Source organism: Protopterus annectens, chromosome 5.part1 (assembly GCF_019279795.1).
Source record: "Protopterus annectens isolate FY-2018-M chromosome 5.part1, PAN1.0, whole genome shotgun sequence".
Lineage (NCBI taxonomy): Eukaryota > Metazoa > Chordata > Ceratodontiformes > Protopteridae > Protopterus > Protopterus annectens.
Window position 1 is genome coordinate 350,601,280 of NC_056736.1, and position 23,879 is coordinate 350,625,158.

The following is a 23,879-nucleotide window of genomic DNA, read 5'->3' on the forward strand; positions in this document are numbered from 1 at the left end:
CAGCCAGCTCAAAACCTTAAACCTGGCTGCATGGCAGATTCCTTAGTCAAGCAGACAACACCTCTCTCCAAAGCTGTTATGGATGTCATTATTGAGGCCAGGAGGCCTAGCACCAGGAAATCCTATTCAGAAAAGTGGAAGAGATTCAGTGCCAGGAACCAGGCTCAAAGCTTTGACCCTCTTGTCCCAAATATTCCTCAGATATTACAATACTTAACTGAGATGCTGGACAAAGGCCTATCCTTCTCATCCATTAAGATTCACGCCTCTGCCATCTCGGCTCATTACAACACAGATCCTCCTATTTTCTCTCATCCATTGCTAAAACAGTACCTCAGAGGGGCTAAAAACATAAGACTGCCCCGGAGCGCACCAACACCAACTTGGGACCTTAATTTTGTCTTGGAAAAACTAATGTTACCTCCTTTTGAGCCAGCCAATCCAGCAGAATTAAAATATGTGTCATGGAAAACTGCTCTGCTTCTGGCAATAACCTCAGCACGTAGAGTCTCAGAGTTACAGGCACTAATGGGAGTGGAGCCTTTCATCATTTTTCACCAAGACAGGGTTTCCCTAAGAACAAACCCTTCTTTTATGCCAAAGGTGGTCTCTCCAGTGTGGCTCTTTACCAAACTATTCACTTGCCAACTTTTTATCCAAATACCCAGAATAAAGGGGAGAGACTTCTGCATTCATTGGACATACACAGACAGCTACGTTTCTACTTGGACAAAACAAAAGCTTTCAGGAAAACTGAGTAATTGTTTGTAGCATATGCTGCAGGATCACAGGGAAAGGCTATTTCAAAGCAGACCATTTCAAAGTGGATAGGACACTGTATCCATTTCTGCTACACACAGCATGGGAAAACTGTACCTAGCAACATTAGGCCACATTCCACCAGGGCAACAGCCACTTCAACTGCCTACCTTAGAAGAGTGCCTACCAAAGATATCCTGGAAGCTGCAACTTGGAGTTCAGTGCACACCTTCACCCTTTATTCTAAATCCAGAGCTGGCTTTGCCACTGCAGTGCTGCAGGGCCTCATAGCCACCCCAAATCCTCCATAGAACCAGCCACCCTACCACAGCTTTGGGATTCAACCCAAGTGTAATGACTGCAGCAGTGAAACACGATGAACATAGTACAGTTTTGTACATACCATAAATGTAGATGTTCGAGTGTATTCACTGCTGCAGTCCAGGTTACCCTCCCTCCATCCCCTCTTTCTTAGCTGGGACTTATATATACCTTTCTACCCTATACTACCTATGTGGTGTATTTGCTGGTAACTGAAGGTTTTGGTTTTACTTTTTATGTATGTTTTATCAGCAATATGTATTGCCTACCTGTTTGGGGGCACCTGCCATCTGGGGCAAGAAAAACTGAAGAAAATGGCGTCGGCTGCATCTTATACAACCCTGGCGCACTGACGTCAGGGAAGAAGCGACAGCAACCGAAGCCGGACCAAGACTTTGGAATGCTGGCTGACTGCGGGACCACCTGACGGCAGGATAACCCAAGTGTAATGACTGCAGCAGTGAATACACTCGAACATCTACATTTATGGTAGGTACAAAACTATACTTTTCTATAATAATGATTCTTTTTTCTTTTGTGGATATGTGTGTGTGTGTGTGTGTGTGTGTGTGTGTGTGTGTGTGTGTGTGTGTGTATATATATATATATATATATATATATATATATATATATATATATATATATATATATATATTTATAAAGTACCTCTACTATTTGGGCAGATGGGACCTTGATTTAATGTCTCATCTGAAGGATGACACACTCAGGAGTTCAGCATATCCCTTGTGCTGTACTGCAATGTCAGCAATCCAATTACCTGGAGTTAGAATAGAACTCAGAGCCTTCTGCACCACAGTCAAGTGTGCTGCCTGCTGCATGACAAATATGCAGGAAGGGGAAAAAAGATGAGTAAAAGTTCTGTAGAGTAGCCAGATATATTTATGATGGATTAAAAGGCACTACAAAGGAAGACAAAGATAATGAAGAAAATCAAGTGAAGACTGACGTTGCCAATAAGGCCAGTAGAAAAAACAGGGTGTAAATGATTAAAATCTGTGCTGTATAGACCATGGAGGTGGATGCAGAATATCTCTATTTGATGGCTATGTTATGTAGACTACTAGATTCAGAAAATATATAGTAGACTGGAAAATGGGAGGGGAACTATAGATGTTCTTTGTGTTTCACTGTTGCAGTCATTACATTTGGGTTATCCTGCCAGGGGTAGCCCTCAGTCAGCCTGAATACCAGAGGCTTAGTATTTCTGCATCGATTGCTGTCACTCCAGGACTGACATCAGGTCATCAGTGGTATAAAAACAGGCAGCCAACGCCATTACATCAGTCTTTCTTGCTGAGGAGGCCAAAGCAGAAGCAGTTCACATGAGTGCTGGTCGGCTGCTACCTGAGTTTTCATTTCCAAATTGAAGTTGAAGTCTTCTAAAGCTAAGTACCCCATTGGGGATCCTTTTTTCTTCCTCTAACCGATATCAGAAAAAGTTAACAATTGTCTCACCTATGGAAAGCAAATACCACACTGAGACTTCCATTCTTACTGCATCACCTGTTTAGGCCCAGACCACGACATCCCCTTGCTGTTGCTTTTGTGCTTTGTTCAACGCCAGAACTATACGTCATCAGGCCCTTATTGTAGCTAGGTATTTTCGCTCTCAGTCCTCGAATTCCGTTATGGCTTTGGTAAGCCATCTGACTACCGATCTTCCGAAACAATGCAAAGATAAAGACAGAGACAGACCGCACAGGTCCAAAACTGCCTACGATGCTTCCGTTAAGCTAGTCAACAGTTCTCCGGTCCTCAGTGAGGTGCTTTTGCAGCCCCTGATTCCTGCTTCTGTGGATTCACAGGCCGCTACCGAGACCATTTCAGAGTCTGGTATGCCTCGAGACTCTTCTTCGACTAAGGATCCTGTGGATGTCTCTACCTTGGATGAGTCCGGAGCTGCTGAGCAAGCACCAGCTTCCGAGGAAGTACTTTGCACTACCGATACTTGACACACACCATCTACTTCTTTTGCATCTTCAGTTCTTTCAAAAACAACTGAGTTTATAAGGCCCATGGTATGAACCACACCCAAAAAAATGACGACTCAAGCGCAGGCACCTGATTTCTTGTCTCAGTCTAAAATGCTTAAAATGGTGGAAGACCTTATAATGCTTATTAGGGGAAGCCAGGCTACCCCTTCCAAAAGAAAAAGAGACTTGTCCCCAGTAGTTTTATCTGAACAGGAGTCTGATGATTCTGATGCATCTGAATATGACGATTTGCAATCCCTCTCTGCTTATGAGGATTCTGATGCAGAGGAATCCATCCTTTCGGCCTCTCCATCTGAGGACTTTTCCTTTTGGGAAACCCTACATACTTTAAGGGAGCATTTCCAGTGGGAATGTCAGGACTATCCTCAGTCAAAAAAGAGACTCAGGGAATTCTTAGATCTTCCACAGCACAGACCTCTGGCCATTCCTCCTGTCCTGGATGTTGTGGATGATGTTTTTATGGAATCCAGTCTGACCCCCGACACCCTCTCTCCTGCTCCCAGGAAACCTGACAGGTATTATAGAGTCCCTGATTCTCACAAATTTCTTCTCAAAAATCCTACTGCTGACCCTGACATCATCTGTCATGGACCTAAAGGAATCAAAACAACTTCAGCTAAGAATCCCACTCTGTCAGGTAGGGATTCCCGAGCATTAGACAGATGAGGTAAAAAAGTATACACCTCTGCTACTCTTGTTATTAGAGCATTAAATTGTCAGTTACACATGCTGAAATATCAGCATAATACCAGGGAACTCCTCAAACAAAAAATATCTACTTTTCCTGCTTGTGCAGAAAATAAAAAGTTACAAGAGTTAATGCATTCTGCAAGTCAAGTAACTAAGCACACCTTACAATGTGGTTTTGATGCCCTAGAAGCATCTTGCAGGGCGCCTGTCACTGGTTCTGTCCTTAGAAGGCATGCTTGGCTTAAGGAACAGACCTTGCCAGACCATGTCAAATCCAAATTATTGGATGCACCCTTGAACAAAGGCAACTTATTTGGCACCAAGGCAGAAGAGGTCTTAAAGATGGAAAAAAAAGCTAAATCTATGCAGTTAAACAGTTTACAGTTCCAGCAATCAAGGTTCAGTAGGCATTGCCCCTCCAAGTACTGGTCCTTTCTTGCCCCCTCCAGGCCAGCTCAGCCCAGACCCAGGGGAAGCAGACCCCCCGGACAACAACCCCAGGGAATGCAGAGATCTAAGCAATGGAGTTCCTCCTCTTCAAATACAAGGAGTGCTAAGCCACACCCTTATGGCAAGAACTCACAATGACTTTTCACTTCCACCCCCTCCCTCTGCCCACCTGCTCATGCCCCTAGGAGTAAAACTCTCCTTCAACACAAGCAACTTGGCCAGCATTACCAATGAACACTGGGTCCTCAACATAGTGTCCCAGGGATACAAATTTTATTTCCACACTCTTCCAACTCCAAAAGTGTTCCCAGATCTTCCCCTAAACCAGTGGGCAGAGGCCAAAAAGCAAGTCCTTTCCCTGCTCTCCATGAGGGCAATAGAGCATTTTCCTGCAGAACAGATAGGCCAAGGTTTCTATTCCAGACTCTTTCTGGTACCCAGAAAAGAGGGCAGATGGTGCCTCATCCTCAATCTATTCATTCTAAACACCTTTCTGGTGATAATGCTCACCCTCCAGCAGCATCTACCTTTGCTTTCCAAGGATGCTTGGTTAGTCACCCTAGACCTAAAAGAGGCCTACCTACACATCCCAATCAGGGAATCATGCAAGAAATAGCTACATTTCAGGGCAGGATCAATGCGCTTTCAGTTCTCTGCACTTCCCTTTGGCTTATCTACTGCTCCCAGTGTTTTCACAAAATGTCTGACTCCCGCCATTGCTTTTTGCAGCCAAAGAAATATTCAAATTTACCCCTACTTAGAAGATTGCCTGATTCAGCCAGACAGTCAGGAAAAGCTGCTACAGCCTGACCTTTGTAAAGGACCTACTGACCTCCCTGGGGTGTACTATCAATGAAATGAAATCAAAACTAGTCCCCACTCAAAAAATTGTATTCCTGGGAGCAAGCCTGGACACAGCATCCCGGATGGCATTCCTTACTCCAGAAAACAAGCGTACCAGATAGCTTCCTTCTCTCAACTAGCCACCAGAACCTAGTTATCCACAAGGAAAATCCTGCAAGCTCTAGGGTTCATGGTATCCTGCATTCTACTCATTCCATATGCCAGACTGCATATGAGGAAACTACAATGGTACCTAAAAAGCTTTTGGTGTCAGCACTCTCAAGACCTGGAAACTCTTATACCAATGATACCTTGTCTAAGGAAAGATTTTCTTTGCTGGGCAGCAGCATGCTACCACAGCAAGAGACTTTCCTTCTCACAACCCCACGCCACCCAGACCCTCACCACAGATGCATCACACTATGCCTGGGGTGCTCACCTGGACGGCAGGTGCATTCAGGGCCAATGGAGCCCAAACCAAGTACATCTGCACATCAAGCAAAAAGAGATGTTAGCTGTTCAGCATGCCCTGACAGCTTTCAGACCCCTACTCTCCCCGAGGCCTCTACTGATCAAGACAGACAACACCACAGTGATGTGGTATATCAACAAGCAGGGAGAGACTCACACTTACCCTCTCTGCAGGCTCGACATGACCCTTTGGCACATGGCCTCAGCCATGCAACTACACCTGTTAGCACAACTCCTGCCAGGCTCTCTAAACTCTCTGGCAGACAACGTAAGCAGAAACCTGCTAGACCCACATGAGTGGCAGCTAGACCAAAGAACCTTCACCCTTGTAACCCAGAAATGGAGCACCTCGAAGGTTGACCTCTTTGCCTCCCACTCCAATCATCAGTTCAGCAAATTCTGCACCAGGGAACCTCACAGCAAGGCCTGTAAAGCGGATGCTCTATCCTTCCAGTGGGTAAACCTCTCGGTCTATGCATTACCCCCTCTACCACTCATTTCAAGGGTACTGCTCAAATTAAGGGAGGAAAAAATGAGGGCAATCCTGATTGCCCCAGACTGGCCATGCCAACACTGGTACCCACTGCCCCTGCCACCATGGCACCTACCTCAGATCCCAACACTCCTGACCCAGAGGAATGGAGAATTCATGCAACCCCAGTTGCAGACCCTCAACCTGGCAGACTTGCTTATTCCCTGACCTCTCCTCAAGCTGCCAGCCTAAGCAAACAAGTTGTAGATGTTATACGTGAGGGCAGACACCCCAACACTAGAAAATCATATGCTGACAAGTGGAAAAGGTTTTGCACCTGGGATCCAGGCTAAGGGAGCCAGAACGGCACAGCCCTCCCTACCTCTCATCCTTGATTACCTGGCAGACCTACTACACAGGGGTCTATCTCTCTTCTATTAAAATTCATGCCTCAGCGATCTCTGCTCATTTCAACACAGAGCCACCTCTCTTCTCACACCCTCTCATCAAACAGTTCCTAAGAGAGTCTAACAACTTGAGGCCACCCAGAAAAGCTCCTACCCCAGCTTGGGGCCTTAACTTTGTGTTGGAAAAACTCACCCTGCCCCCCTTTGAACATGCAGTTTCAGCAGAGTTAAAATTTCTCTCTTGGAAGACAACCTTGCTTCTGGCCATCACTTCAGCTAAAAGAGTATCAGAGCTGCAAGCACTTATGGCTGTAGAGCCCTTCATCATTTTCCATGCTGACAGGGTCTTCCTCAGGACTAACCCATCCTTCATGCCTAAAGGGGTGTCCAGTGTGGCTCTCAAGCAATCCATTCATTTGCCCACCCTTTTCCCTAGCCCACAAAACAAGAAGGAAAGGATCCTGCACTCTCTAGATGTGCACAGACAGCTCAGATTCTACCTGGACAGGACTAAATCTTTTAGAAAAACTGATCAATTGCTGGTCAGCTTCGCTGCAGGAGCAGAGGGCAAGGCCATTTCCAAACAAATAAATGGATAGCACAGTGCATCCATTTCTGCTACAAACAGCACGGGAAGCCACCCCCAAAGGGGGTCAGGACACATTCCACCAGAGCAACCTCCATCTCTGCAGTTTTTCTCAGAGGGGTCCCCACCAGGGACATCCTGGAGGCTGCAACCTGGACATCTGTTCATACTTTCACTAAGCATTACCACCTGCCTATCTTCTCCAAATCCAGGGCGTGCCACCACAGCCATGCAGGGCATCCTAGCCAGCCCCCAGTCTTCTTGACTGCCTCCACCCTTTTCTCCAGCTTTGGGAATCAACCCAAATGTGATGACTGCAACAGTGAAACATGAAGAACATAGTACAGTTGTGTACACTTGCCATAAAAGTAGATGTTGGAGTGTATTCAGTATTACAGTCCTGGTTTCCCTCCCTCCATCCCCCTTATCTCTCTCTCTCTCTCTCTCTCTCCTTACAAGGACATTTAGGTATTTACTTTCTACCGGTGGTGTTCTTGCACCATAACCTAGCTCCCTTCTGGTGGCTCCTGACAGTTAGGGAAAGAAAAACTGATGTAATGGCATTGGCTGCCTGTTTTATACCACTGATGACCTGACATCAGTCCTGGAGCGACAGCAATCGATGCAGGAATACTAAGGCTCTGGTATTCCGGCCGACTGAGGGCTACCCCTGGCAGGATAACACAAATGTGATGACTGCAACAGTGAATACACTCGAACATCTACATTTATGGTAAGTGTACACAACTCTACTATGTGATTACTTGAAGTATATGAAGGAATCTGAAAACTGTAGAAACTGATGTCAAATAGAGTTTGGTGTGCAAGATTTGTGTCAGAGAAGGATAAAGCCCTGAATGCAACCCAGATGATCCACAACTGGGTAGTGGTCTTTTGCTGGAAGTGGAGAGTGAGGTGCCAATGCCTACTTGTGTGTCTTGGAATGAAAAAGGCTGCAAACCCTGTTAGATTTACTGACACCCAGCAAAGGCTGGTCACAGCATGTTTTACATGCAGCTGTTGGGTCTTGATATTCACTTACCTGCCAGATGGCATATTTATGAATGACAGCTTTATCAAAAGAATCAACATGCTCAGAAGACCAGTATTCCTTGCCGTGCAGTGGAGCAGTCACAGAGACTGGAGCTTGGGAACATAACATATAAATACCCTAATGTATTGCTTGTTGTGGCATGAGGTGGTTTCCTTCCCTGCTGAGAAGTAAGGACAACCCTTTCATGTGAGTTTATTCACTCTTAGGATGGCAAAGTCAGATTATCAGGCCTCAGTCTGAAGGACACCTTTTAACTTGTTGCAGAGAACACTGAGTGGACAGTACTGAGGCTCAGGGGTCAGACTACTTTTATGGCTGCCTCTGTAATAGAATGGAGCTGATGGTCTGCAGGTGTGTGTGTGTCTTTCGGCTTTTTCCCGGTTAGGGGTTGCCACAGCGGAACTCCGGTCCGCTAATGATTGGCAGTAGAGTTTTACATGCTGGCTTGCCGGGCCTAACGCACAACCTTCAACGAAGGAACGCCCATTCACGCATGTCGTCACACAGTAGAAGCTTTAACTGAGAATCGAACGGCCAACGTCTAACTGTGAGGCGACAACGCTACCGCAGCACCACCAAGATGGTCTGCAGGTATACATTTAAAAAAAAAACAAAAAAAAATAGCAGAGGTTGAGGTCTACCGCCAGGAGGCTGCAGTATCCATGATCTTGTCTGAACTAGTACAGAATGTTGTGACAGTAACTGTGATGAGGCAGACACTGGCTGTCAGTACTCATGCTACTATGCAGTTTACCATCCCTGGTGTAATATGAAGCCCATTCACAAGAGCAGAGTGCTTAGGGAAGAGAAGGACAGATTTCACTTGTTTGGGAAATACTGTGCTAATTATTGTAGAGTGATGAAAAAACTGAATACCATTAAGAAGTTGCACGTCTGTATTAAGAAAATTGCGAAGAAGGGAGTGAAATCTTATATCGGGAAAAAGAGGAAAATGCACATTATAAAGCCACCCTGGGTTAGAAAAAAGAAGTAGACAGATTGTCAGTGGATTAACAGTCTCCTTAATTTTTGTTTAATTTGTTCAATCATCTGCTGGGAGTCTGAGTGCAGTACCAGCACTGTTTGTAATCGCAGCTACTGCACTGTAGTTTGACTGCAGCAAACTAGTTGTGCTTGTTACTGAACACCATTTTATGTCCTCAATTTAAAGTTGAGGAGCTGCAGAAGGTGCCAGATATGCTAGCCGTGGTTTTGACATAGCATCATTAGTGTTTGGGGAAAAAAAAAGGCACCAATTTTAATTATAAAATAGTTTGTCAAATCATAAAAAACTCAACCCAGTGAGCACTCAGTACAAGTTTAGCATAATATTTATTATTACTAGTCACACAGCTACAGTACATTAGAGGTAAAATCACACCTAATCCTCAACAGCTGCTTCACTCTAGCAATATGCACTAGTAGCTGAAAGCTTTATGAGGGCAAGATCCTAAATTGGAGCTACAGGGTTCATTGTAGAGATGAAACTCTTCTGAGTTTTTTTTTTGTTTCTCTCAGTCTGTCTTTCCCTCATTGGCTACTTGCCAGCTGATCTTGAGAGCTTCAGTCATGTTGCCTGTTGTAATAAACCCTGACCTTGTGGTGTTATACTCCAAAGGTTAAAAAAAAATAGTATCTGGAATTTTTGCCTGTACAGAGACAAATCAGAAGTGAAGAAGGGAGGGGAATTAAGGCTAAATATCGGTATGCCCCACTAAAAGCAGTACAGTTGGGACTACAAGACTACATATGGTCCCAGTTGATCAGTGACATAATTAAAGAACATCTTAGAATTGCTTTCAACCTGTGAGATTAAACTGAATTTGTAGTTAAATATGGAAGATTTGATAAGGAAAGTAAGTAGCTTCTACACTTCATTTCATTTCGACTTGTTTTTATGAATAGTGTATTTTCTCACTACTACACTACCTCTTCTCAGTTGTTTATCTCATTTATTTTTGTGATTACATTATTTTTTGTGCGTGTTTTAAATTTCTTTTGTGTTTGTTTCTTACCATTATGTGATAATGAATGCAAATGTTTGCAGTGTCACACACAACTCATTGATCATACCCTGAAAAGTCCTCAGTGAAACTTAACTTCATATTCACCTTTCATACATGCAGCAAGTTCTGTGTAAGCACCTACATGTGAAGATCCTTTGAATTTTCAATTCATAGAAGATCGTTTGGTTTTATGCAAGTACCTAACATAACATCAGGTCTTCATTGACTAAAATCAGAACATTCTTTGCTTGCAGTCCCTATAGGTTTGTATTTGAGTTCAGCCAAATAACCAACCTAGGAAAACCACATATATAAATACATTTATACATTCATTTGATGATGATTTCAAGATGTGATGGGTACCTTTGTAACAGAATTAATTAACAATATCTAAGTTTGGCATAATTATTTGATGTTCCCCTTATGTTAGTGACTATTTTCTATATTACAGCTTTATCCCGACTGCTGCCTTTCAAAGAGATTACTGTATATTGACTTTTAAAACTCTTCTGCATCTGCCACCATGCCAGGTTGTTCAGCAAATGCCAATTACTTTACCTTGCAGTTCCTTTAATGTTCAAGGATGTAATCGACAGTTACCTTTGCTTTATCTTTTGTAGTCTGTAAGAACATCATTTGTAAACATAGAGTCAGTTTGAGTGATTTATCTCCAGCAGTTTATCAGTACAGTATTAGCAGTCGGTAAAATTGTCATTCTTTTGCCCACTTTTTTATATGCATATTGCATTCTTATTTCTTTTGCATCTCTACAGTGGTTATAACTTCGGATTCCTTAGCAGTCTTTGTGTAACCTACTGTAGCAGAATCACAGTAGGGAAAGGAAAGTAATAGCTGTCACTTGGGAGTCGGGACTTGAACCCAAGACCTCCAGTGTACTGTGCTGAAGCAACAAGAGACTATGGACAGTTAGGTACTGAATTTTCCCTTAAAATATTTTATTTTCAGCTAGGACACGCACAACAAGCAGAAACATTTCCAATCTATTCTTTTATAATAGAGAAGTCCCCATACCCAACAGTTTGAAGCTCTTGTTATCTGGCAAGCTTGCTTTTATTTCTTTTGCATAAAGACAGGTAATGGGAAAGTATCTTTGTTTGATTCATACAATTTTTTTTTTGAAAAAGATTTTTATTAAAATTTGAATAAAGAAATATATTATATAAAGTATTCCATTTTTAACAATATTAAAAAAACACAATCATTCTATATCTAACTAACAACATAACTATTTACAAATTACGTTCACATAAATTTCAAACTAAATTATTGGTTTGTTCATATACAATCAATAATTTTCTAGCAAGTTTAGTAAATTTTCCCACATATTAATTCTAGACATATTTCTATTAGTTCTTGACTTAATGGTCAAAAGTTCCAGACTGCAAACTTCAGTAAGAAGATTTTTAAATTCTTGAAACGTAGGGGAAGTTTCTGATTTCCAATTAATTGTTATAATTTTCCTTGCTACTGCGAAGATAGTCCTAATGTATATTTGGATTTTTTAACACTTTGATATATTGGAGTGTTAAATATAAAGATTTAGAAATCAAGAAGTTATCTGTAAGTAAACCTTGAAGAAAACTATTTATATCTTCCCAGTATTTTTTTAGAAGACTGCAGTCATAGAACATATGAGACCAGTCAGCTTTCAATACTTCTTTGCATCTCCAACAACCATTGATGTTCTTGTTAATTTTATTTAGATACAATTTTTTTAACTGCATATAAGGAAACTCATCCACAGATGTTCTTATATTGCACTAGGTTCTGAATACATCATGTAATGACTTGACTGTTTAGATTATTTCCAATTTATAATGTATGTGATACAGCTGCTTTCAGACAGGATAGGGCTGCAGCTATCAGTACATCTAAAAGGTACCCTATGTGTTGACAAGAACATTTATGTGTTTCACTGTTTCCTGGAATCTCTTGATTTGTAGTTAAATCTGTATTCATTTCTACTTAAGTACATTCAAGAACTCAGGTTGCACCTACCATAATTCATCTTTAAGTGTACAACTGTAAATGACTTATTGTGTTAGACTAATTTTCTGGTTAAAGTAAGGTAGTTGGGTGTGGCATAATAGTTTCACAGACACATGATACGTGGTTTAATTCCCACCTTTGTGAAATTCGCTAGGCATAAAGTGGCTTATAAAGGCAGCTAGCCTAGTATTTATCGCTGAGACATGGTTCAAGGCTGTGGAGAGCACCTCAGCCGTGCAAGGCTACAATGCCTTCCACACGTTCAGACCTCAAAATGAGCATGAAAGAACCAAAGGTGGAGATGTATCGATCTTCAGTAAAGCTAAGTATACCTTGAGATTGGTTAAACAGTATGACTCTCTTGAACTACTCTTTGTCCAATTAACTCTAAACAAAATGCCCTACCACATCATTGTTAGTAGTAGGCCCCCCACCATGAACCAAGAAAAGCACACTACCTACCTAGACTTAACTGGAGTCACTCACCACACAGCCCAACACCTTAGTCATGGGAGATTTCAGCTGTTCTTCCATCGACTAAGTGACATACATGAGCACGAACGTGCTCACCCAGATGTTCCTGGACTTGTCAATACCAATATTCTGGAACAGATAGTCTGCACCCCCACAAGGGGCTCAAATGTCCTAGACATAGTACTCACCAACATGAGGGGGTCACTCAAATGTCCTAGACATAGTACTCACCAACATGAGGGGGTCACTGCACTCCCCCTGTGTGATGCCCTCCCTGGTAAGGTTGGACCGTAAATCAGTTTTGTTCGAAGTAACTGTTGAATCTGTCACCACCACAGGAGCAAAACAAACAAAAAAAAAAAACTAAAAATCTTTTCCAAAGCAAACTACAACCTATTAAGTGATGGTATAAAAAGTTTTATATTCCCCGTAATCACAGACAACAATGGCTCCTGTGCAGAGGTGTACACAAATGCCCTGCATAAGCACTTAAGCAACTGTATAGACTCAGCTGTGCCTGACCAGATTAAAAGCAGGTCCTTCTGAAAAAACAAGCCATCCTTGTGGACCTCAATATAAATAGATTATGTAACAATAGGAAGAAAATTATGTCTAAGAACAAGAGAGAACTGACGCAGCAGAGGAAGAATTCCTTCCACAGCTTGAACAAGAAAATCAGAAATCTTGTAAAGTCCTCTAAAGCTAATTATGAAGGTAAAATAGCACCCCTAGCTGAGGATAATCATAAGGCATTCTTTAAGTACTTCTGAAATCTAAAAGGGAATGCCCAGCTATGTGCAGAACTGGTAGTAGATGGTACACACATACTATACCAGAGGAAATTACCAACCGGCTGGCTGACATATTTGCACAAACTTCACCCACCTGTCCCTGCCAGCCATACTTCAAAGCATACTTGACACCAGTCCTCTGCCTAGTATCTCTGGAGATCAGGTCATATCTGTGCTCTCCAAGACCAAAAACGTGGCCACAATGAGACCAAATAACATCCCAGGTTGTTTACAAAGCAATCTAAAGCAGGACCTAGCAGACCTACTTGGCATACTCTTTAACCATAGCCTGAGAACTGGCTTTGTTCCAGCAGAGTGAAGAACAGCAACAGTAATCCCCTTGCAGAAAGTCTAACCGGCCTCATCTGCAAGGCCATGGAAAGAATCATCATGGACCTTATCAACAAGGACATAGGTGACCTTCAACCTCTAGACCCAACCCTGTTTGGCTTCATTAAGGGTAGATCATGCTTATTAAATCTAGTAGACTTCTTCGAGAAAAGTCAACAAAGCCCTGGGTGAAGGTAAGGCAGTGCATATTATCTATCTTGACCTAGCCAAGGCTTTTGACACAATCCCCCACTCAAGTATCATTGGGAAACTCTCCCAACAAGGGATTAATAACAGAAGCATATTAGCGTCAAGCAGGAATGGAAACCAAACCAGAAGTAGATAGAAATCATACAGCAACTGAATGTGCCAAAAACCAAAAAAAAGGATGATAATGCAAGAAATGTGGAAAATGCATAAATATAATTGCAAGTATAGAAAACTTCTGGAAGAACCTCATGTTGATTAGGAGCAAACTCAGGAATGGTTAAGGGGAGGCAAATTCAAACCAAGAGAAGAAAGCTTAATATTGGTGGCCCAAGATAGTGGGCTATGTACATACTGGTTTACAAAGTCCATTGAACATGTGAGAGAAACAGACAAATGTAGGTTTTGTAAAACCAAATTGGAAACAGTCGCACACCTCATTGCTAGTTATGACATACTAATGGCAGAAGGACTGTACACTGAAAGGCATAATACTGTAGCAAGACTGTTGCACTGGGGATTGTGCAAACATGATGGTAGCTGAAAATCACTGGAAACATGAGCCACAAAGCATCATAGAAAATGATGAAGTTTACATCACATGGGATAACCCATTACCAACAGTTCAAAAGATAGATGCTAGAAAACCGCATATAGTGGTCCATGAAAAGGAGACAAAATTAACATTGATCATTAAAATTGCCACACCCAGTGACTACAGTGTCTTTGCACACAGAGTGACACAAAGTCATAAAATATCAGGATCTGCAGGCAGAAATGAGAGCAATGTGGAAGAAAGATACCCAGATAATTCCAATGGTAGCAACACATCTTATAAAAAAAGAATCTACAATCATATTTAGATATGTTACCAATACAAGTAACTCCATACAAATTGCAGAAGGAGTCAATACTGGGCACATTGTGGGTGCTGCGAAGAGCACTTTTTGCTGACATCAAAGATTGAAACAATACCAATTTCATGAATTTTAACTGCACTTTGACTTAGGAATGGGATCCATTCCCGTCATGGTATTAGAAACCCAAAAGATTTGCTGAGATAAAAAAACTGGGGATTAAACCTTACATCACTAGATGTGAAGCCAACTGGCTCACCGACAGAACACATAACTGGTGACGCCCATAACCAGTGGTGTATCATGAGGATCTATGCTGGGCCCTTTTCTATTTGGAATCTGTTTCTTGGAAGGCCAGGCTAAAGTAGATGGTGTTTGGCTTGCCAAGTTTGCTGATGATTGCAAATTGGGTGCAATCATTGGAATCCCCCAACAATGGTAATATATTACAGGTAGGGCTGACGCAGACAAATGACTAGTGCAAAAACCAGTGCAAAAAAGTGCTTTATTATCCCCTTTAGCAGGGAAGTTCCCTGATAATTACAATATTGACAGCACCCCTAAGTTCGAACCCAGTAGAGTGAGACCTGAGAAAACAGGTAGATGGCAATCTGAATTTCAACCGCCAAGTTTCCACAGTGGTAAGGAAAGCCTTCTACGTTACACATCTCATAAGTAAAGGCATCGAATCCAGGTCTAAGGATGTTATAACTCCACTGTACTCAACCCTCATCAGACCATTAATAGAGTTCAGTGCTCCTTTCTGCATGTACCTCATCAGACACCTGCAGCAGCTGGAGAGACCACAGAGGTTTCTCACCAAAAAAATACAGGGCTTCCAAACCATGACTGACATGGTTAGACTGAAAGCACTGTCATTGTACTCTGTGTCATATAGGCTGCTGAGAGGTGACTTGTGCCTGGCCTACTGGGCAGTGTCTGACCCTGGCCTGATGGAAATGCTGCACATCCACAAGTCAAATGGCAGAAGAGCCACTCGCTCTAGGGATCTCAACTTTGCCTGTGACATTAACAGAACATGCTGGAGAGACAGATATATCTTCCAGAGATTACCGCTACTCTGGAGTAAACTTCCAGTTCACATGAAGCAGAGCTCCTCACTGACCCTATTCAAACAAAACCTGGACAAAAGTATGGGAGACTGCAAATTGACCCCGGGGGGGAGCAACCATGTTCTTCATGGACAGGGGTAGTTGATGTTTATCATAGATGCGCTCAGCAAATTACATCCATCTAACCATAGACAATTGAGGCAACTTGGGATTAACATGGCTAGGCTTGTAAGGGCTCTAAGGCCTCTAGCCTAGTAACCTCCTATGAACCTACCAACCTATAGATATACAACATATCTAGAAACAAATGGGGTTCCAACAGTGGTGCTTTAGAGAGTAGACATTCCCCTGGTTTCACCTAAGTTATTGTTAAATATATTTAAATTAGTTTTAATTGTGTATTTATTTTGCAAAAAAAGAAAAATAGTTTTATTCACTACAGCAAAAGCATTGCTAACAAAGTTGGTAAAAAGTTGAAAAAGAAGTCTGAGGTTGTATTCAAACATCCAAAAGCATTGCAGTGTTTATTTAGCCATATTGGGTGGTGGGAGAGAAGGAGGCATTTATTCTTCATGGAAAAGTGCATGGAGTTGTTTCTGTAGCCCTTTAGAAGGTGACATGGAAGCAACTCATGTTGGTGTTGAGAAAGCCAAAATGAAGCCAGATAATTATGAAGCTACAATGAATGAGATGCTGAAGTTATTGAAGCACTGGACAGTCATTCAGATGTAACAAGAAAATAAGGAAGTGAAAGAATGATTTACCTTTTTGTTCACTGGACTGGAGTTGTTGAAAGAAAAACAGACTGATCAGAGTTACAAAGCCTGAAGGACACCTTTCTGTGTAATTTGAATACCATAAATAGAGGGAGGAGGTTGCCTGTCTGGTTGTCATACAAGAAAAACAAACAAACTGGACTGGTATGCCTTTAAGATTCATGAAATCTATTCTACAGCAATCTGTAAAATAGGTTTCATGAAGATCAAGCTATAGCTCAGGAGATAAAGGTAGCCAACTGATCAAAGGATAACCTATTGAACAGCAAGTATGACGTATCTTTAAGATTCATGAAATCCATCTTACAGCACCCTTAAAATAGGTTTCATGATGATGAAACTACAGCTTAGCATATATATATATATATATATATATATATTGTTCAGGATAGAAACGCCATAAATCCACAAAAGCGAAAGTAAACATTGCTGAAAGTGTAAAATACTGAAATGCAGCTGCGTATGTGCGGCCGGCATTTACATTTTTCCCCACTGCAGTGCCATCTCAGAGAAAGTTTTCGTCTGTCTCAATGACAAAGGTAAAGAATTCCATCTATGGCCTACTTATTAATGAGAATAATCTATGCTCACGTTTGTATGCATGTCCCTAGGTCTAGTAATACTTTACTGTTTATTGGTATCATATTACATTTCATTATTTCCATTTCTGATTATTATTAAATCCAAATTAAATTCCTCTAATGAATCTGTATCATAATGAAAATAGTTTTAAATTCCTCAGTCCTTCATTATGATAGTTAATCCCTTTAATTTTCCCTGTGAAATATTTTTGTACTCTGTCCAATTTTAAATGGAAAACACTACTTTATACTCAATGATTGATATACTTAAAGATGTATAAAGTGGTCCTACCATATAAACTCCCTAGAGGATATCCTTTTTAAAATTATTCTTAAAGTGGAGTAACATTTTTAACACCTTAATTGTATGGCCTTCGAATCCTAGTTTGCTGTTGACTGTAATCACCAAATTATTAAACTCCTCGCATTGACATGTGAGATAACTATCTAAATGTTTTGAGTATAAAGGATTTCTATATCCTACATTCAGTATTTTACATTTAGTTTAGTTAATCTCATCGCCGTTAGAATGTTCCCATTCAAATAATTTATCCAAATAGTGTTGCAAAATTCTTTATTTTTCTGTTAAAACAAAACCAGATATTTGGCATAATTTACAAATTTCCCTGTTCAACAACCTGTGAAGGAAAACTAGATGAAAGACATGAAACTAAAGTGGACCCATCACTGAACTGGGATTTTCCCCTCCTAATTTTATTTTCTTCAGAGAAAACTTTCTGTACCTCAACTCTGGCAGTTCTACCAGATAGCCATTTCTTAATCTAGTGTACAATACAGTGATTGAATCCATGTCTGGTTAAGGCATATAAAATATTATATGAAATAGAGTCAAATTCCTTACAAGATCCAAAAACACTATGTAATCTGGTATACTATCTTCCTTTCGAAAATCAATACACACATGTATGCGCCCACACACACACACACACACACACACACACACACACTAAATCACTGTGCATGTTATTCCCTTTTTCATTCGTTGAATCAATTAAAGTCCTCACAAACTTTTCCCTAAAACACTTGTCAAACTAATGGGTTTGAAATTATTAAATACCATACATGCCCCTTTATGTGTAGGAATAATCACAGCAGATTTCCACTGAGTAGGAACAGTTCCCATTTTTAAACACTGTTGCAACAAATATCTTAAACATTCCTCTAGACCATCATTAGTTCGGTTTGGAATAAAAATAATAAAGAAGGGTATTTGGGGCAAAACCCCACATGCAGGGCTGCAATGGAACATACCACTGCAAAAAATGTTTTTATGTTTTAATTATATTTTCTCTATTACTATATAGCTATACATCCATTTGTTATGAGGATTAGTCCACTCAGGCTGTCAGTTTTGAAAACCCTTTGCCATGAAGGTGTGCTTTGAAGCATGAAGCCTTAACAGAGCTTAGTGAATGGAACATTATACAGTGTGCCTTTGGGTTTATCCACCTGAATGACAGCAGAGAAAACAAAACTAGATTAGCAGCCATACAGCTTGTTAGTGAATGCGTTTAGGAAATTGACTGCAATGCTATAAGACAGTTTGGTGGAGGATACTTTAATACCCCATACTCTGCTTACCTGGTCTAAGGAATAATGCAGTTAAAGTGTGTACATGCCAGGAGAAAGATGTCTCACTCCTCTTTATGTGTCTGTTGTGGGTTCTGAGAAAGAATTACATGAAAAGCAGGTATGGCCATGTAACAATATTCTAAGGCATTCTGGTCTGCTGTCCATACCATTTAATCATTACAAAAATATCTGCGGGATTTTAATTTCCAGTGTGGTACCCCAAGAAGACATAGCCTAGCAAAATATACTTCTTAGACTAGGAAAGTCAGACATTTTGCAGCATAGACCATAATTAAAGTGTGCCAGATTCTACAGAAAAGTTAACAGTGCACTCTTTTGCCCTTATAAGAAGTTTGAATAGAACTCAGCTGCAATTATGCAGGAGTGATGTTACCTTGCAATTCACTAATCATATCTTCACCCCTTTTGAGTTTTATACATACATGTATTATATACATATGTATTTTTTGTCCTTTTAGACCTCACCTTACTGGTTCATACCCCTATGCCCCACATCCATGCTGGGTCAACCAGCCATAATTCTACCCATCCTGGATTTAGTCCAGTATTTCTGGGGTTGGTTTTGGATCCTAGTGGTGTCCTGGGGGCTTGTCTATCTGTGTTTCTATTGGGGGGGGTGTCTTTTTTATGCCCTACCCTTAAAATCATACCTCTCAACTTTTTAGAGCAAGAAATCTGGACAAAGCCATAAGTAATGGGGGGTCAAAGGCCCAAAAATAGGAGCAATTTTTAAATATTGCTCTTACAAACTTACGACAGTTGATAGAAAAACAGGTTTTGCATTAGAATGAATTTCCTGAAGGATATGAAGTCTGAAACTCAAACATTGGCCATTATTTTCTGACTTCAATGTTTAATGATTTGCCACAGATTTGCAGAAAAAACACAGTTTTATGAAAAATGGACCAAAAATATAAGGCAAAAATGTAGACATTCTGCAAAAATCTGTAGAGTTGAGAGGTCCTTTCCCCACCATCCATGCTCATTAACTACATCTGAGGTCAACTCCCCTCTTTGAACAACAGCCACTCCTTCCCTTAGGGAGTGGCATCAGTGAGTGCCCTCCCACCCAGTACAGGCATGCCCAGCCATGCTTGCTGCTCCATCAATCACTCAACCCTGAAGCCGCTAATAGAACCTGGGTTGCCTGTGTTGTAGTCAGGCTTTATCCCTCTGTGCCACAGCAGCAGCTGTGCGTTACATACGTTTTGACATGTAAAAATTTGCTTTCTTTTTTTGCTAATTGCCCAATATTTTTCCCAGAGCTGCGCAAACGATGTTGCTGTAGAACCATCTTGCAGCTGTGGGGAGAGAAGCAGGTGATATCCACTACACAGCTGAGCACATGAACTCTACATGTTGTGAGCACCTTCTTTATATGCATAGCATTATTCAGTTTATAAGATATGGCGGAGTAGATTTGATAAGAAAAAATACAATATTTATTGCAAACAGCAGTTAGAAAACTTCAATGCAGGGTGTGAAGACACTGTTTACCCAGCATGCATATTAATATATACTGTAATTTTAAATTTAAAACTAGGATGGTAGATAAGAAGAAATGTACTTTATGTAGATGAGATTTTTCATTTCTGTCTAGTATATTGAGGTCTGTCTGTTTTACGGTTTTATGTTACTCTGCAGAGACCTGATAAAGACATTGCCTACATGGTAATAATCTAGATTTTGCATGTTGCACATCAAAAAATTCTCCAACTCACACTTTTAACTTGTTACAGCAATACCATGAATTTTGACTGATTTCTCTTTTTTCACTTTATGTAGAACGCTGTATATTCATGCAGAGAGGAAGTTGGACTTCAGTGGTTGGATCAGCACTATCCAGAGAGCTTCAAGCAGTGCAGGAGATACCCTGACAGAACAACAGCTGACAGAAGGAGATATTCCAGTAATTGTGGACAAATGTATTGACTACATCACACAGTATGGTAAACATATACTTATAATATTTACATCACAATCAGTCTTCCCAAGTTTCTTACTCACTTTATTGCCACTTTAAGGCCTCTACCATCTAGATGCTCTAGTTGCTCATATACACCTAAGATGTAATTTACCTCTTTTCTGTCTCCTGAGTTTCTCCCCCTCCACTTACTCTTCCAATCCTGTTTTCAACTACCTGATCTCCCATATTCTGCAGAAGTCTTTCTTCCCACAGCATTCACAAAAAAAAAAAACACTAAGTATTACCTTATCTTATTTTTGTGCTATTCTTCTGTTCCATCAATGTTTGCTAAATTACCTTAATCACCTGTTTTTGTCTAGCAGCCTATCTGCATCTGAAGTTTAATGTTCTGTAACTTATTACTTAATACTTTGTGTGTCTAGTCTGTTTAATGTGGAGCTTTTCTCCCCGGGCCTCTACTGAAAATAGACATATATCCAGCTAGACTAGCCCAGTCAACAAATGTAAAATAAAATAAAATAAAATAAATAAATAACACTGATTACTATTGACCTGTATTTCTCTGCACTTGAACATTTCTAAATGAATACAAATCTGTATTGTCACAGTATCATCTTCTTGTAGATCACTAAAGGCTATAGAGAACAGATACACACACACACACACACACACATATATGTATATATATATATATATATATATATATATATATATATATATATATATATATATATATATGTGTGTGTGTGTGTGTGTGTGTGTACCAACTCCAGGATCTCTACTGTGAGGAAAAGAGCAAATTCCCTGATTCCCACTACACCACAGTCTTGTACTGGCAAGGCCGGTCTATGTCGATCAGATCATATTTGATCAGCTGAACCAGTTCTGGCAGATGTCGACAAGTTTCTGTTTCAACAGAGTAGTGCTCCCATACGTACATACAGTATATACACACACACACAAAGACATAATTCTCTGTTGAATAATCAGATCATTGGTAAGACTGAATGTCTGTCAAAAGCTGATGGAGTGTTCTGTTTGTCAAGTATGTGGATTTTGTGTAGATGGAAAATCAAGCGTATGTGGCTAAGGTATGTGTGGGTATCAAAATTAGTGGTTGGGAGTATTTGTGGGAATGTTTGCTGTCTAAGTTTAGAGTAATAGTGAAGCAAGGGGGATAGATTTAAAGATATGTGTATTGCGGTATGTGGTGTGAGTTTCTAAGGCTGTCTTATGTAATGGTAGTGTTATGGAAAGGGTTTTTCTGAGAGTAAGGTACACGGTGAGGTTTAGGGCTGGAGCAGGTAAAGTTTAGGGTTAGCAGGCATAAAGGTGATGTAGGAGTTTTGACATGTTAGCCCCAAATGCATAGTTTTTGCATCAGTCTATAACTTCATTAGCTGGAGCTGAAGAAGGAACTCGGATATCTGGAAACAAGCTGAGAGGAAGTTAGCCCTGAGCACCTCTGGCAACTCTGTCCTGGGGTAAAGGCAGAGAAATTGCTGTTCTATTAATGGCTTCCACTGGAGGTTGCATACAGCAGCAGGATCACTTAGCTAAAATGTAACAGACAGATGTCATGGAGTGATAGTGTGATCTACACTCTTTGTCAGAGAACAAGTAGAAAATGTGAGGAGGACTTCATTTTGTTCACAGCAAGCCCTTCATCTCCTCAACCTTCTACTACTGCATCCATAATTTCTCGGACACATTGGATATATGTCACTCTAAGCCAACATGTTCCAGTTGCTGTAAGGCTACATACCGTATACTGCTCTGTAGTATATGGCTCCACTAGAAATGAAGTAAGGAGGTTATAACAGGTTTAGGAGGATGACACCAATTCGCTTAATGTTAGCTGAGATGGTGCTCAGGGTTTGATGGAAAATTTGCCGCCATGCTTAAGATGAGATGTTGACAGCTTAGAAATAGGTAAATCTGTTAGTGATGAAATAGTCATAGTTGTTTTTTTTTTTTTTTCATTTTTTGTAGTAGTAGTAGTAGTTTAGACACATTAGACACATTTTAGTGGATATTCAGTAACTCTTTATGTAATTCTGAAGAAAGTGCTTTACCTTGCTTTTCTTATTATTGCTTCCAGTTGCTTTTCTTCCATGCTACACAGTAACATAACATTTTTAGGTGCAATCACTTAAATTTGTTGAGTGTGTGTGGTGTGTGTGTGTGTGTGTGTGTGTGTGTGTGTGTGTGTGTGTGTGTGTGTGTGTGTGTGTGTGTGTGTGTGTGTGTGTATTTGTGTTATACTTTAAGTTCAGGGAAGCTCCGAAGGTAGATATAACACACATTTTGTTTTGTACATTCGTAACTGAAATGAAAAGCACCAGCTCACTTGACTTTTAAAATAAAGATAAACAAGTTCTTCAAGGTATTGTTTACCACATAACAGGTACTCCACAAGGTCTAAATCCACATCAGGCCCTGACTGGCTCATTGTACTTTACACATACAAGGTCTTCAGGCAATTTCCTACATATCCCTTTTGCTGAGCATACACTTGAGGAACTATCTTCCTGTCAGGCTGTTGTAGGTTACCGCCATCTGTGCAACAGTAATTGGAAAATAACGTCTTATTAGCTAGCTAACACATTCAGGTTCCTAACAATGTGTTTTTTTGCTTATTTTTACGAGTTATTTATAGCACTTTTATTGTGTGCTGCATACTTTTTTAGCTAGTTTCAGTGTGTGTGAGGTATTAACTGGAAATTTTGTACATTTGTTAAACACCTGTTTGGGTTTGTTTTGATTTCCTGCCAAGGAGTGTATCATATATCTTATTTGTTTGCAGTTAAAAGCATTCTTTAGAGTCTCCTTGCTCCTTTATCTGTTTAAAATTTTCATTTAAAGGCTCACTGCTGCTTCTCTGCTGTGTTAAACATTTCTGCAGTTTTTTCTACCTAAGTAGTGTGGGTAGTTGTAGCATTGTCCATATTCAGGCTTGTGTTTTGGGCCTAGGTGTGTGTTTGTAGAGGCTGTGTGTCTGAGCACATGTTCCAGGCCATCTTAGTTTAGCCAAAGCCATTCTTGCATTTCAGTGAGAGGGGAGTGTTTATGGTCATTGGCTGATTGGGGTTACCTGGACTACGGCTTGGAGTAAGCACCACATTGGTTCTTTCGAGCTTTTTTAAAAGTTGTTTTAGGTTTCAA

The 23,879-nt window shown here is 40.7% G+C and overlaps 1 protein-coding gene across 6 annotated transcripts in view; it reads left to right on the forward strand.

Annotated features, from left to right (window-relative positions):
• ARAP1 (ArfGAP with RhoGAP domain, ankyrin repeat and PH domain 1) overlaps positions 1-23,879 on the forward strand; it is a 2,759,262-nt gene that overhangs the window by 2,153,510 nt on the left and 581,873 nt on the right. For all 6 annotated transcript variants that reach the window (XM_044073028.1, XM_044073030.1, XM_044073029.1 and 3 more), the window contains one exon: positions 20,573-20,736. In XM_044073028.1, coding sequence (XP_043928963.1) covers positions 20,573-20,736 — 164 coding nt within the window. The remainder of the gene's footprint in view (positions 1-20,572; positions 20,737-23,879) is intronic.